General features: G+C 56.7%; 2 protein-coding genes across 3 annotated transcripts; one reads left to right on the forward strand and one right to left on the reverse strand.

Annotated features, from left to right (window-relative positions):
* Positions 1 to 8,872: 8,872 nt before the first annotated feature.
* DRAP1 (DR1 associated protein 1) lies at positions 8,873 to 11,118 on the reverse strand. The gene is made up of 7 exons (XM_079930421.1): positions 10,902 to 11,118; positions 10,585 to 10,657; positions 10,382 to 10,475; positions 9,969 to 10,088; positions 9,755 to 9,848; positions 9,449 to 9,537; positions 8,873 to 9,098 (listed from the first exon to the last, which is right to left on the reverse strand). Exons 1-7 carry the CDS (start codon positions 10,941 to 10,943, stop codon positions 8,993 to 8,995), a joined length of 618 nt encoding a protein of 205 aa, XP_079786547.1. The 5' UTR covers positions 10,944 to 11,118; the 3' UTR covers positions 8,873 to 8,992.
* A 251-nt stretch (positions 11,119 to 11,369) lies between these two features.
* Positions 11,370 to 13,567, forward strand: LOC307189734 (UPF0696 protein C11orf68 homolog). Of its 2 annotated transcripts, XM_079928151.1 has the most exons (3): positions 11,370 to 11,498; positions 11,686 to 11,890; positions 12,175 to 13,567. In XM_079928151.1, the coding sequence occupies exon 3, from the start codon at positions 12,176 to 12,178 to the stop codon at positions 12,929 to 12,931; it is 756 nt and encodes a 251-aa protein (XP_079784277.1). In that variant the 5' UTR covers positions 11,370 to 11,498; positions 11,686 to 11,890; position 12,175; the 3' UTR covers positions 12,932 to 13,567. The 2 variants fall into 2 exon arrangements, with proteins under 2 accessions (XP_079784277.1, XP_079784276.1); XM_079928150.1 differs by lacking the exon at positions 11,686 to 11,890.

The following is a 13,567-nucleotide window of genomic DNA, read 5'->3' on the forward strand; positions in this document are numbered from 1 at the left end:
TCACCTCTCTCCCTGGCAGTGTTAGTCAAACTTATTTGCCCAGGATATATTCAAAAGACAAGCAAGGGCTTCCCTGGTGGCGCAGTGGTTGAGAGTCCGCCTGCCGATGCAGGGGACACGGGTTCGTGCCCCGGTCCGGGAAGATCCCACAGGCCGCGGAGTGGCTGGGCCCGTGAGCCATGGCTGCTGAGCCTGCGCGTCCGGAGCCTGTGCTCCGCAACGGGAGAGGCCACAACAGTGAGAGGCCCACGTACCACAAAAAAAAAAAAAAAAAAAAAAAAGTAGGAAACAACCCAAATGTCCGTGGAGGGATGAATGAATCAACAAAATATGGTATATACATTAATAGACTAGTGTTCAACCTTAAAAAGAAATTCTAACACATGCTACAACATGGATGAACCTTGAAGACTTTATGCTAAGTGAAATAAACCAGACACATATGGATAAATATTGTATGATTCCACTTATATACGATGCCTAGAATAGTCGATGACATAGAGACAGGAAGTAGCACAGTGGTTACCAGGGGCTGTGGGAAGTGGGGAATGGGGAGTTGGTGTTCAATGAGAATAGAGTGTCAGTCTGGGACGATGAAATAAATTCTGGAGATGGAGAATGGTGATGGTTGCACAACGTGGCAGTACTTAGTGCCACTGAACTGTTCACTTAAAACTGGTTAAGGGAATTCCCTGGCGGTCCAGCGGTTAGGACTCCGCGCCTCCACTGGGTCAGGTACACGGGGACCAGGAACTGGTTTGCTCACAGCCTAAGGCCAGCACCTAGCACAGCCTGGCACTAAGCAGGTGGTCAGCAGATCTCTATAAATATCTCTGTTAACAACGCTTTTATGAGGCCCATTTTATACTAAGGAAACTGAGGCACAGAGAGGTGGGGTTATCTGCTCAAAGCCACAAGGCTGGTAAGGGGTGGTGCCAAAATACAAAATACATACAAGGAGTGTCGCCCGGAGCCCAGACTCCTTGGTGGGGGTGAGGGCTCTGCTCCCTGGAATATGGTAGGGAGGTGGATCCTGACGGGGAGATGGGACCAGGTAAGTGATGAAGTGGGGCCTTTGGGGGAGCAATGGAGGCCCCGGCCCCTACCTCATCCTCCGTCCCCCGCCCCGAAACTGTTTGGCTTCCCTGCTACTTCAGATGTAACTTCAGACAAAGGTGGTGCGCGGGGGCGGGGAACCCACAGACAGAAACAAAACTCAGAGAATTTAGGGGAAGGGGAAAGTGAAACCAGCCCTGGGCACAGGGCAGGGGTGGGAGAGAATCAGTGGCTGGAAAAAAGGGCAGCACCCCAGCCCCTCACAGGAACAAGGAAGGGTGAGGACTCCAATGGCCAGGGTCCCTGCATACCTGCTGGCTGCTGCCTCCGCACACCGGCCTCACTGGCACCCCCCACCCAAACTGGTTGTTTGCACATTTGTTCATCGGAGCAGGTTGACCTTTTTCTTTTGTGCTCTTCTCGCCAGAGCCCAGAGCAGTGCCTAGCACAGAGTAGGTGCTCAGGAAATATTTGTCGAGTGAGTGAAGGAAGGAAATACCTATGACCCCAAGAGCACTGCAGGGCCACTGTTTACTTGTCCTTATAGGACACTGTCTAGGAGGATCAATTCGTTTGGCCCATTCTGAAGATGACAATTGACAATATTTTTTGGTTTTGCTTTAAACATGGAGTGCATAGACTTAGCTGTTCATCTCTTTGGTTTGAGCACTTCAGGCACCACCAGGGTCCTGAAAAGCCTTCCTTTAAAATGGACTTTGCTTGGGAATTCCTTGGTGGTCCAGTGGTTAGGACTCCGCACTTCCACTGCATGGGACACAGGTTCGACCCCTGGTCGGCGAACTAAGATCCTGCAAGCCGCGAGGCGTGGCCAAAATAGATACATTAATTAAATAAAATGGACTTTCCCTTTCAGCCCATCCCCGTTCCCATTCTTGCTCCCCACAGCGCCCCACTCTTGTGCGTCTAGAGCATGTCCTTCCAGTCTGCCTTCCAGGCATTGATTTCCATCTGTGTCAATTACAGGCACCACTTATTGAGTGCTTACCATGTGCTAGGCACTGTGCTAAGCACTTTATATGTCACGTCTCATTTATTCATCATACGTCCCTGAAAGAGGTGCTATTATTTTCTTTTATATATAAATTTATTTATTTTATTTTTGGCTGAGTTGGGTCTTTGTTGCTGCACGCGGGCTTTCTTTAGTTGCAGCGAGTAGGGGCTTCTCAATGCGGTGGCTTCTCTTGTTGCAGAGCACCGGTTCTAGGTGCGTGGGCTTCAGTAGTTGTGGCATGCGGGCTCAGTAGCTGTGGCTCACGGGCTCTAGGGCGCAGGCTCAGCAGTTGTGGCCCACGGGCTTAGTTGCTCCGCAGCATGTGGGATCTTCGACCAGGGCTCGAACCCGTGTCCTCTACCTTGGCAGGCAGATTCTTAACCACTGCACTACCAGGGAAGCCCAAGAGGTGCTATTATTGTCGCCACTTTACAGATGAGGAAACTGAAGCACAGAGAGCTTAAGTCACTGGCCCAAGGTCACAGAATAAATGGCAGAAATATACGGCATTGCTGTGCTTGTCTGTGTTTTGACTTTCCATAAAAACTGCTGTGCTATAGATCTTGTTCTACATTTTTCTGTTTTTCTGATATGTTGAAGCTTTGTCCACATTGCTACCTGCCATGCAGCACCCCAGTGACAGACAGCTTGGCAGCCTGTAATACTTCACCACTTCTAACCATGCCTAGGGCATGTCTTTCTCTTTGGGAGAGGTTTTACCCACGAGTGGAACTTCCGGAAGTCACTTAGCCATCATACTGACCTTTCAAACACGCCAGAAGCACCTGACTTCTGTGTACCCACCTCCCCACCAGCCATCAGTTTTATCTTTCTTCCTTTTTTTTTTTTTTTTGGCGCTTGTGGGATCTTAGTTCGCCGACCAGGGATTGGCCCTGGCATTGGAAGCGTGGAGTCCTAACCACTGGACCGCCAGGGAATTCCCTTATCTGACTTTCTGTTCTTGCCAATCTGACGGGTCTCATGTGAGATCCTGTGTTTTCCTTTGTAGCTTTCTGATTACTGGGGTGGGTGCAGAAATCTTAGCGCTTATTCCATTTCTAAAAATAACATTTGAATACACACAAGCACACAAAATAGGAAGGACATGATTTCAGAATAAAGAAAGCTCACTCTGGTGATGGGAGGTGAGTGTCGCCCAGGTCCTGCCCCACTCCCCAGCTACAAGGAACCCCCTGAGAGAGTCCAGAGCTACCTGCCACTCTCACCAAACACTCTGCCAAGGAGAGGAGGGACCAGGACCCTGGTGGAGCACCTGGATCACAGGTGTCACTCCCTTGCCGCAGTTCCTATAGCCTAGAAGAGTGGGAACTTGGCCCCATCCACGTCCTGGAGACAAGCTTACCACACCCAAGAAGGAATGGGGGGACCTCAGAACTCCACCTCCCCACACTCTGGACCCCTAGGCAGGCCAGTGTACAAGCCCCTGCCCATCTCTGTGCCAATGAGCAAACTCGGGGCACTCGTCCCACTTCCTGAGCCTCAGTCTCCTCCTCTGTAAAATGGGAGGTGATGGGAACACCTCTCCGAGAGAGTGGACTCAGATACAACGCTGGGTCATGCTGCACTCAGATACACAGCGCTGCAGATCAGTCCACCAGGCCAGTGGGCGGTGGGTGAGGTCACTCCCACCCCTTATCTCTCCCTCCTTCCCCCTCACCTCCTCCTCCAGCCCCTGGGGACTCCAGGTGTGCCAGCCCCGGGGGGCGGGGGGCAGGTGTCGGGGAGGAGCCCACACCACTACCTTCTCTCCCTCCACGAAGCTTCTGGGACCCTGAGGGGCCGTCAATGCCAGAAGGACACCCCTTAGCCAAGGTGGGCTGAGTACAGGGCTGGTGCCTCCTGAATCTGGGTCCCGGGTGGTGGATGAGGACGTGGGAGCTGGGGGAGACCACAGGGAAAGCTGAGCGGATCAAATCTCAATCCTGGCCTTTGCTCTCACTGTCCCCTCTGCTCTTTCCCCACCGATAGCCTGTGGCCTGCACACTCCTCACTTAAGAGGGCTTTCTACTGAAATCTCACCTTATCAGTCTCCCCTGAACGCTGCATAGAATGGCTGGGGCCACCCGTCCTGTCCTGCCTGGGATTCCCCACTCCTTTATTATGCTTCCTTTTCCCCAGTACACGTTATCGCCATCTGACATACTATTTATCTTCTTTATTGTCTGTCTCTCTCCATCAGAAACGAACTCCAAGAAACGCTTTCTTCGTGTAATCACCACTACCTGGAATAGTATCTGGTGTGCAGTAGGTTCTCAATGGACATGTAGATAAAATAAAGTTTTTATGTTGTATCATAAAGGTGTGTGTATCGTTAAGTGTGCAGCTTAGTATATTTTTATATATAACCATCACCCAGTTCAAGCTATGGAACATTTCCAGAAGGCTTCCCAGTGACCACCCCCATCAGCCCCCAGCCCAAGGTAATCGTTACACTGACTTCCATCACCATCGGTTAGTTTCACCTGTCCCTGAACTTTATTTAAATGAATTATGTCATAGCGTGCACTCACTCTTTTGTTAGGTTTCTTTTGCACAACATAATGTCTATAAGATTCGTCCTGATACTGCGTGTCACAGTGGTTTGTTCTTTTGTGTTTCTGTTTTATTATATATTATCCTATCATTTATTTATTCATGCTCTTGTTGATCGGATTTGGATTGTTTCCAGTTGGGGGCTATGAACATTCTTGTACGTGTCTTTTGGTGGCCGTATGCCTAGGAGTGGCATCGCCGTGTCACACGGAAGCGTATGTTGATAGACTCGATGAGAATCTGCAAAAGCGTTCTCTTTCTTCTTTTTTTTTTAATTTATTCATATTCATTTAATTGCAGCAGGAGGGCTCCTTAGTTGTGGCATGCAAACTCTTAGTTGCGGCATGCATGTGGGATCTAGTTCCCTGACCAGGGATCGAACCCGGGGCCCCCTGCATTGGGAGTGTGAAGTCTTATCCACCACGCCACCAGGAAAGTCCCTTCTTTTTTTCCCTCCAAACCGTTTTCTAAGGTGGTTGCACCCACTGCCATTCACCCCAGCAGTGTGAGTTCTGGTGTCGCCACCTCTACCCTAGCATAGGTGGTATCAGATTTTATTTATTTAATAAAAGAGCTTTTTGTTTATTTATCTAATTTATTTACTTTTGTTCCCCACCCAGGGATTGAACCCGGGCCCGCAGCAGTGAGAGCGTGGAATCCTAACCATTGGAGCACCAGGGAATTCCCAGACTTCTTAGTTTCTGTCTTCTGGTGGGTGGCTGGCAACTCATTTCCCTGCTGGGTGATGATGTTGGGTGCTTAATAAACGTTTGTTGAATGGATCCTTAAATGGGCTGTGGAGGGGGGGCTTTCCACTTGGCAGGGAGGGGTGGGTCTGTACTCTTCACATGAAGGTCACAGCTGCTCCCTCTTTCACACACTGGTCACACTTACACCCTGGGGCACAGTTGATGCCGGGCTGAGGCATTCAGGCTCAAGGCTCCCCAGTGGACAGACAATAAAGAATGACAATCATCTGGTTCCCAGGAAGAGCTCTGCAGATGGGGTAATGAGAGGCTGCCCCTCCCTGTGCCCAGTGGTACCCAGAGGGCAGGGCAGAGCCATCTTTTCCCATTCCCAGGAGGCACCCAGAGGCCAGGCCCCGCCAGAAGCACTGTCTCCCTGGGGCCCCTGCCCTCTGCCTCAGGAGGCCACACTCCTAACACTCGTCAAAGGCTGGGTCAGGCCCTTCCCAATGGCCCATGAGGTCCTGCGGCAGAAGCTGGCTGGTCACCCAGGTTGGCTAGACCACCTTCCCCAGCCTCCCTCGGGTGGGACCCTGTGACAGGTCCAGTGGGAAAGTAAACAGAGGCAATGGGACCACTTCCAGCCCTGGCCCAGGAAAACCTCCGCAGGCTGAGACTCCCCGTTCCGCAGTGACTTTGAAAGCCATGAGTTGAGGGTGGTGGGGCCACAAGATGGAAGGAGCCTGGGCCCAGAAGTCCCTCTTGGAGAAGCACGGCCCACTGAGCAGAGAAAACCCGTTATGAACCTTACGTGGGCAAGAAATACATTTCTATTGTATTTCAACCTACACATATTGAGTTTGTTACATTAACCCTTTACCCTAACTAATAGGTATAACTCGTACATAGAGTTTAGTACATATGACTAACACAGGTAATAACTAGGCCCCGTTTTACAGATGAGAGAACTGAGACAGAGAAGCTGAGAACTCGTTCAAGGTTAATAAGTGGAGAAGCCAGGATCTGAATCCGGGACTAATGAGGTTCTACTCATAAGCACCCTGTCAAGACTGAGTCAACAGGCTGAGGATGCAGAGACCCAGGGCAGCGGCTCCTGGGCGTCTCACTCCCACCTGCACCTCCTGGATGAAGGGAGGCTGCTCCCTGCACCCTTGCCTCCTCGCCTTCCCCAGCCATCGCCCACCCTCTCCGTGCAAAATCTCACCTTTTGGACAGATCCCAGCAACGGGCTCCCAGGGTCTCTTTGTCTCCCACCCACGTGCCTTGCATGGCTTGGCAGGCCTTCGGCTCCGTGGACCCCAGAAGCTCACCCTCCCTGGGACTGTGCCCAACTTGCTGCTGGAGAAAACCGCTTGCTCCCTCTCCGGGGCCAACAGGAAGCACCTCCCATGCACAGTCCTTGCCAGCCAGAGCTCTCTTAGTTACAAGTAACAGAAAGCCAGCTGGCTTCTAGGGAGAAAAATTTTTTTATTGGCTCACGTGACTAGGAAGTCCAAGGTATACAGGCATCAGGGTCCAGGTTATCAGATGTTACCAGAAGATGGTGCCTCTGAGCCTCCGGGCACTGCTGTGCTGGCCCTGTGCTCAGTCAAAATCACCCTTTGGGGTGGGAAGCAGCTTTCAGCACCCACCAGCCTCCATTCCGCCAGCCTTGCTACCCCAGTGTGGCCACTGTCATCCTCACCTGGACTCCTGAGAGGGTTCCCTGCTGCCACCAGAGCCACGCGGAAGCCAGCGGCGATCTTGTCAAAACCCTTTCCCAAGGGTCCCACCTAAAGTCCCAGGGCTCAGGTGTGTTGCCCACTGGGGTCATGACACTGCCTACGTACTCACGGCGGTCAGAGCCTGTTTGATTGGCCAGGCTGGCGGTTCCCATGCCTCAACCCCACGGAGTGCAGTCAGCTGCACACACCACAGGCTGAGTAGGGATGTTTCCCCAAAAGGAACCGGGGGCTTTCCTTTCTTACACCTAGAGCAGGAGCAGATGAGAAGCAGACAAGACCCATGTGCCCTCAGGCTCCAGCTGCCCTGGGCCCACCCAGGCCTGCCATGGTGCCTCCCACTTCGCAAAGAAGTCATACGCCATCAGATAAAAACCGAATACCTCAGTCCCCCACCAAAACCTACTCAACCCCTCTCCCCAGTTAGGCTGGGGTTGGCTTCGGGCAACCCCACCTCACTCCATCAGTCCCCCCTCCCATCCCTTCAGCCCCTTCAGTCTGCATTTCTGCCATCTTAAAAAATAACCCCCCCGGGGCTTCCCTGGTGGCGCAGTGGTTGTGAGTCCGCCTGCCAATGCAGGGGACACGGGTTCGTGCCCCGGTCCGGGAAGATCCTGCATGCCGTGGAGCGCCTGGGCCCATGAGCCATGGCTGCTGGGCCTGCGCGTCCCGAGCCTGTGCTCCGCAGCGGGAGAGGCCGCAACGGTGAGAGGCCCGCATACCGCAAAAAAATAAAATTAAAATAAATAAATAAACCCCAATCCGTTCCTCCGTCCTCACTCTGAGCCACTGCCCTCTCCCACCTCCCCTCCACGGTTCTGAGTGTTGCTTCCACTCACCTCCAAGTTTCTCACCTCGCTGTCCCGTCCACAACCCCCAAGCCACTGAGGCATCCGACAGCTGAGTTCTCCCTCCTCCCACATGCCCCTGGGTGGGCACCGCAGTGGCTCCTGGGGGGCCCTTGGGCTGGCTGCTCTTCAGTCTATTTTGGTGGTCTGCCCCAGCCCTCCCCTCTCCCCGATGCTCAAGGTTCACACACCTGTCTTTAGCCCCCTATGTCCAAGCGCCCACTCCACTCCTCTCCTCAGTGGCCTCACAGGCACCCCAAACCCATCACAGCCAAACTCGAGATCTTGCTAACCCTCTTCTTCCTATTCTCCCCCAGCCCCACCCAAAGAAACCTGGGAGTCCTTGAGGATCCCCTGCCCCTGATGCAGTCAGTCATCAGCGTCCAGGATTCCCGACAGCACGCCATGCCTCCCCGCCCGCCTCACCAAGCCACTGCTCCCTGAAGACACACATCTACCTCGCGCCCGCAGCTCCAGGGTCTGCTCAGGGTCATAGCCTGCTCGCTCACAAGCCAGCCTTCAAGGCCGCCACAACCCCACGTACCTCTGCTCCCACTGCCCCTCCCCACACGCCCTGCAAGGCAACTGGCCCAAGCTCTTGTTTACAAGAGTGTTGCCGTTTCCTGTCCCGTCTGTCCCTTTGCAGCAGCCCAGAGTGAGCAGAATGGTCTCCATTAGACAGACAAGAAGAGGCCACTCACAGAAGGGCAGAAACCTGCCCAGGCTCACACAGCACAATGAGACAGGTTGTCTCCCAGCATGACCGGCACCAGCTGGCTCAGGCCCTCTGCCACTCTGATCCGCCTTCCTTCCATCAGCCCCCCGGTCCTGCTCTGGCAGAACCGTGGCCTCCGGCCCCTCCCTTCAGTCAGCTGCTGTCCAGACCACCACGGCTCCTGGCCCCAGCTCAGCGTGGGGAAGGAGGTGGATGGACAGGAAGGAGGCCACAAAGCGCTGGACACAAGCTGGGACAGACACTGGTGCTCCCTTTTATTGTTGTTTTATTAATAAATTTAAGAACAGCTCTAACTTCTCTCTCCCCCCAGAGCAACTAAAACCAACTAAAAGGGGGTGGGGCCTGGGGGGCAGAGGGCGCTAGGAGTCATAATCCTCTTCATCCTCTGCGTCAGGTGCTGAGGGGCCTGGGGGTGCTGGGGGTAGAGGCAGAGACGAGGTGAAGGGCATGAAGGGTGTCGGGGGGCTGCAGGGCAGAAAGCAGGAAAGGAAGATCAGGCCACTCTCTGGTGCAGTTTCCTGCCCACTCAGCCCCACCCGGTCCTCCACACAGGCAGCTCTGGAGCCCAGCGCCCTCTGTACCAACACGGAGCCAAGCCGAGAAAGGGGAAGGATCCAGGGCAGGTCACACAGCCTCACCCAGGGGGAGGGGACCTTCTGAGAGCACAGTATTCAGCCTTTAAGGTCTCCTCAGTTCCTCCCCTCCTATCCCTGAAATTTGCTACAACCAACAGAACCAAGTGGCCAGGGAGGCCAGGAGGGACAAGTCAGCCTTGGGGTCGGCTAGCCCTCTCTTGGTGCCACTGAACTGCTTACCTCTGAAAGTGGACAGGGGGGTGGCTGGCCTGGGGTGGGGCCTGTGGTGTCTCCTCTTCGCCGTCAGTATCTGTATCCTCAGACTCATCCTGCGAATAAGGCAGGAATGAGAAATGACCAGAAAGGCATGGGCTCATCACTGGAAAGCAGAAATAGGAGATGGACCTCCGTAGCCCCAATTTACAAGCAAACAAACCAAAACGAAAAGCTCACAGGTGAGGTTGGGACCAGGCCTCCAGCCAGCTTGGCCTGGCCGGATGCAAGGCTGCCCTGCGGGGCAGGACGGAGGGCTGGGGCCGCACTCACCTCCTGCTCCGAGTCTGTGCCCGACAGCTTCTTGTCCTTGCCCTTGCTTCCCATCCCACCATTCTTCCGGTTGCTGCTCCCTGGCTTCCGGCCCCTTCAGGAAGGTATAGTGCATCTGCCCAGAGGTCTCTCCCCTCCTTTGCCACCCGCCAGCCACCCCCAACCCCAAGGGCCTTGGCCTTCCCCACCTGGACACTGGACCCTGGCTCCCCACCTGCGGGGACCCTTGTCCCCATCCATGTGATTTTCTTCCCCGTCCCCCTGCATGTCAGGCACAGATGCCACCAGGTCCTTCAAGAAGTCAAATTGCTGCTCCAGCTCAATGCACTGCTTCCTGGAAGAGGTGGGGAGGGGATGGCACTCAGGTGGGGCACAGCCATCTGCACCCTCAGCAAGGGGCTCTCTGGATGTCAGGGGAATGGAGCCTGGAAAATTTCAATCCCAACCATCCCCCCCTTTGCTAGAACACTCAACCCCTCCTCCCAAGTTCAAACCCACTAGTCTTTGAGGCCTTGCTGATCTCCCAGCACCTCCTACCTCCCGCACTATCAGGGCACAGCCTCTCCTAAGCGTGTGAACTCCTGGAAGAGGACCCCAACCGGGCCCTCCCAGAGCAGAGCCACTCACAGGTGGGACGTGGTCATGGTCTTGGCGTTTCGGGACTGGGTCACTTGGCAGGCCTTCTTCAACAGTGACTCCAGGAAAAGCTCGAGCGCCCGAGCTCAGGGGGGTCAAGGAGAACGCCCGGTGGTGTACCAGCCCACACAAAGCGACCCCGGGCTGCCGGCCTCCCCCACCTCCCTCAATCCGACCAGCCCCCAACAGGATACAGATGATGACAGGCACAGCCGCCGCCACCTTCCCAATCTCTTCATCCGTCTGCATGATCTTCTTGATCCGTGCCTGGGGAGGGGGTAGAGAGCTCGGACCCCGTCGCCTCCGTCCCGGAAGGGGTGCTTAAGTGGGGGGAGAGAAAGGGAGCATCCCAGGAGAAAGGGGGCGGGGGACACCGACGCTGAGAGGGCACGGAAGGGGGCGGGGCGTCCGGGCCCCCGAACATCGCGATGCGCCCTACTCCCTAGCCGGGCCTGGGCCGGAGCCTCCCGAGAGCCCGGCCCGCTCCTCCGGGGCCTGGCCACGTGCTCACCGGCGGGAACCGCGCGTTGTACTTCTTCTTCTTGCTCGGCATCTCGGGGCCTCTCTCGCCGCGCCGGGCCCAGCGCCGCCGCCCGCAGCCTCCCGGCCCACGGGCCTGCTCGTCGCCCGCCCGCCGCGGTTCCCCCGGGTCCTGGTGCCGCCCGCTCCGCCCCCGCCGCTGCCCACAGGGTCCTAGCGCCGCCGGTCACGACACCGCCGCAGGGCCCGAGCGCCCTCGCCTTAGAGCCTCCCAGGCGGTGCGCGTCTGTCGCGGACTGGACCGCCACTCCCGCTCGCCCCCAAGGCCAGAAGAGAGAGCGTTAGCCCCGCCCCCCGCAGGCCCGCCTCTCCTCGCGTTCCCTGACTGCCCCGCCCCTACTGCCCCGCCCCTACTGCCCCGCCCCCTACTGCCCCGCCCCTTCCCCCGGCCCCTCCCTGTGCTGCGCTTGTCTATAAAGTTGTTGTTGAAGCGGCGGGGCGCTAAGATGGCGGCGGCGGCGGCGGCAGCCGTGGCGGGGGCGGGGCGCGGCGGCGGCGGCGCAGATCCCAGGCAGGAGCGGAGCCGGGCCCGGGGCTGGGCCGGCGCCGAGCGCAGCGAAGGCCGGAGGTGACCCCGGGCGGCGGGAAGGGGTAGGGCGGGGCGGGGCGGGGGCGCAGCTAGGGCCGTGGGCGCTAATGGCGGCGGGCGCGGCGGGGCGGGAGGCTGGCCCTCCTGCAGGTTCTATCGACTGTGGGTTCGAGTCCGGACACCGTCCCGTTGGCCTCGGATCGGTCACTGCCGTCTCTGGCCTCAGTGTCCTCGTCGTTAAATGGGCTGGATAACGCCCACCTGGAGGCCTGGCGCCATGGGGCCTGCCGCGGTGCTGCGCGAACGTGTGCTTTGCCTTCCTCCATTAACTCCCGGCGCCAGGGAAAGCTGCCATCCTCTGGCAGGGCCGGGAGGTTCCCACGCCTGAATTCACATTTCGGCCCTGTCACTCACTGCAGGTGTGACCTTGGGTGAGTCCAGTCTCTCTGAGTTTCGGTTTCCTCGTCTGTAGGTCAGGGAGAGTAGTAATAACATTAACAACATCTTCACAGCTTTTGTTCCACTTCAGGCATTTAATTCTCTACAGCTGTTTGAGACAGGAACAGTTGTTATCCATTGTAAAGATGAGGCAACTGAGGCACAGCGACATTAAGTTTTGCCCCAGGCCACACAGTTAATTCAGTGTCTGGCACCCACTAGGGCCCAGCAAGTTGGGTCTGTCGTGGACCTGCCCTAACTCAGTTCCCTACGGCAGGATGGAACCAGGTGAGGAGCTGGAGGACGAGGACTCTCCAGGTGGTCGTGAAGATGGCTTCACTGCTGAGCACCTGGCTGCAGAGGCCATGGCAGCTGACATGGACCCCTGGCTGGTGTTTGACGCCCGCACCACACCTGCCACAGAGCTGGATGCCTGGTTGGCCAAGTACCCACCATCCCAAGTTACCCGCTACGGGGACCCTGGCTCGCCCAACTCTGAGCCCGTGGGCTGGATTGCAGCATACGGGCAGGGCTATGTCCCCAACTCGGGTGATGTGCAGGGCCTGCAGGTAGCCTGGGAGGCTCTGCAGACCAGCGGGCGGCCCATCACGCCAGGTACCCTGCGCCAGTTGGCCATCACCCACCAGGTGCTCTCTGGCAAATGGCTGATACACCTGGCACCTGGCTTCAAGCTGGACCACGCCTGGGCTGGCATTGCTCGAGCCGTGGTCGAGGGCCGGCTTCAGGTGGCCAAGGTGAGCCCACGGGCCAAGGAGGGTGGGCGGCAGGTCATCTGTGTTTATACAGACGACTTCACGGACCGCTTGGGTGTACTGGAAGCAGATGCAGCCATCCGTGCAGCAGGCGTTAAGTGTCTGCTCACCTACAAACCTGACGTCTACACCTACCTGGGCATCTACCGGGCCAACCGCTGGCACCTCTGCCCCACTCTCTATGAGAGCCGTTTCCAGCTTGGGGGCAGCACCCGTGGTTCCCGTGTGCTGGACCGTGCCAACAATGTGGAACTGACCTAGTGGGGCCAAATGGGGGAGACCACCCTCTGCCGCCCCTGCTAGGGATGGATCCTCCTGTCTGTCTTCCCCCTCCTTGTCCCAAGGAGGCTGAGCGTCCCCAGCTCTGAGGACTGGGTCACTCGGGAACTGCCTGCATCTACGAACCCTTTGAACTTCTGTCCTGTGTTCAGGGCTGACTCAAGTCCCCACTGGCTGGAGGCTCGGGCTCCCTGAGTGCCAGACCTTCAGCCTCTCTATTTGCTGCTGCGCCCCTTGGTCACCCAGGACTACAGGCTGGGCGCGGACACCAGCAGGAGAGCCTTCCTTGGCCACACCCTCAGTTTTGGCTGTACCTCCCCCTCCTCCTGCATCCTCCCCTTCTCTTCCTCCCTCACAGGAGAGAAAACCTAGTGCTTCCACTCCCTCTCCTTGGGGCCTTCACAGTCCAGCGGGCAGAGGCCCTGCAGGCCTGAGCATGCCATTTTGTTGGGGGTGGGTGGGTGATTGTTCCACTCAGCTCCTGGCAGAGACAGGGGCTGCCAGGGCCATGGATACGGGGCCTGCCCCTCCCTGCCATCTCATAGCCCACACCACCTTCCTCCTTTCTTCAGCTACCTTGTCACATGCCTGCTCCTGGCATTTCAATAAAACCCAGCT

Source organism: Stenella coeruleoalba (assembly GCF_951394435.1).
Source record: "Stenella coeruleoalba genome assembly, chromosome: 8".
NCBI classification, from domain to species: Eukaryota; Metazoa; Chordata; class Mammalia; order Artiodactyla; family Delphinidae; genus Stenella; species Stenella coeruleoalba.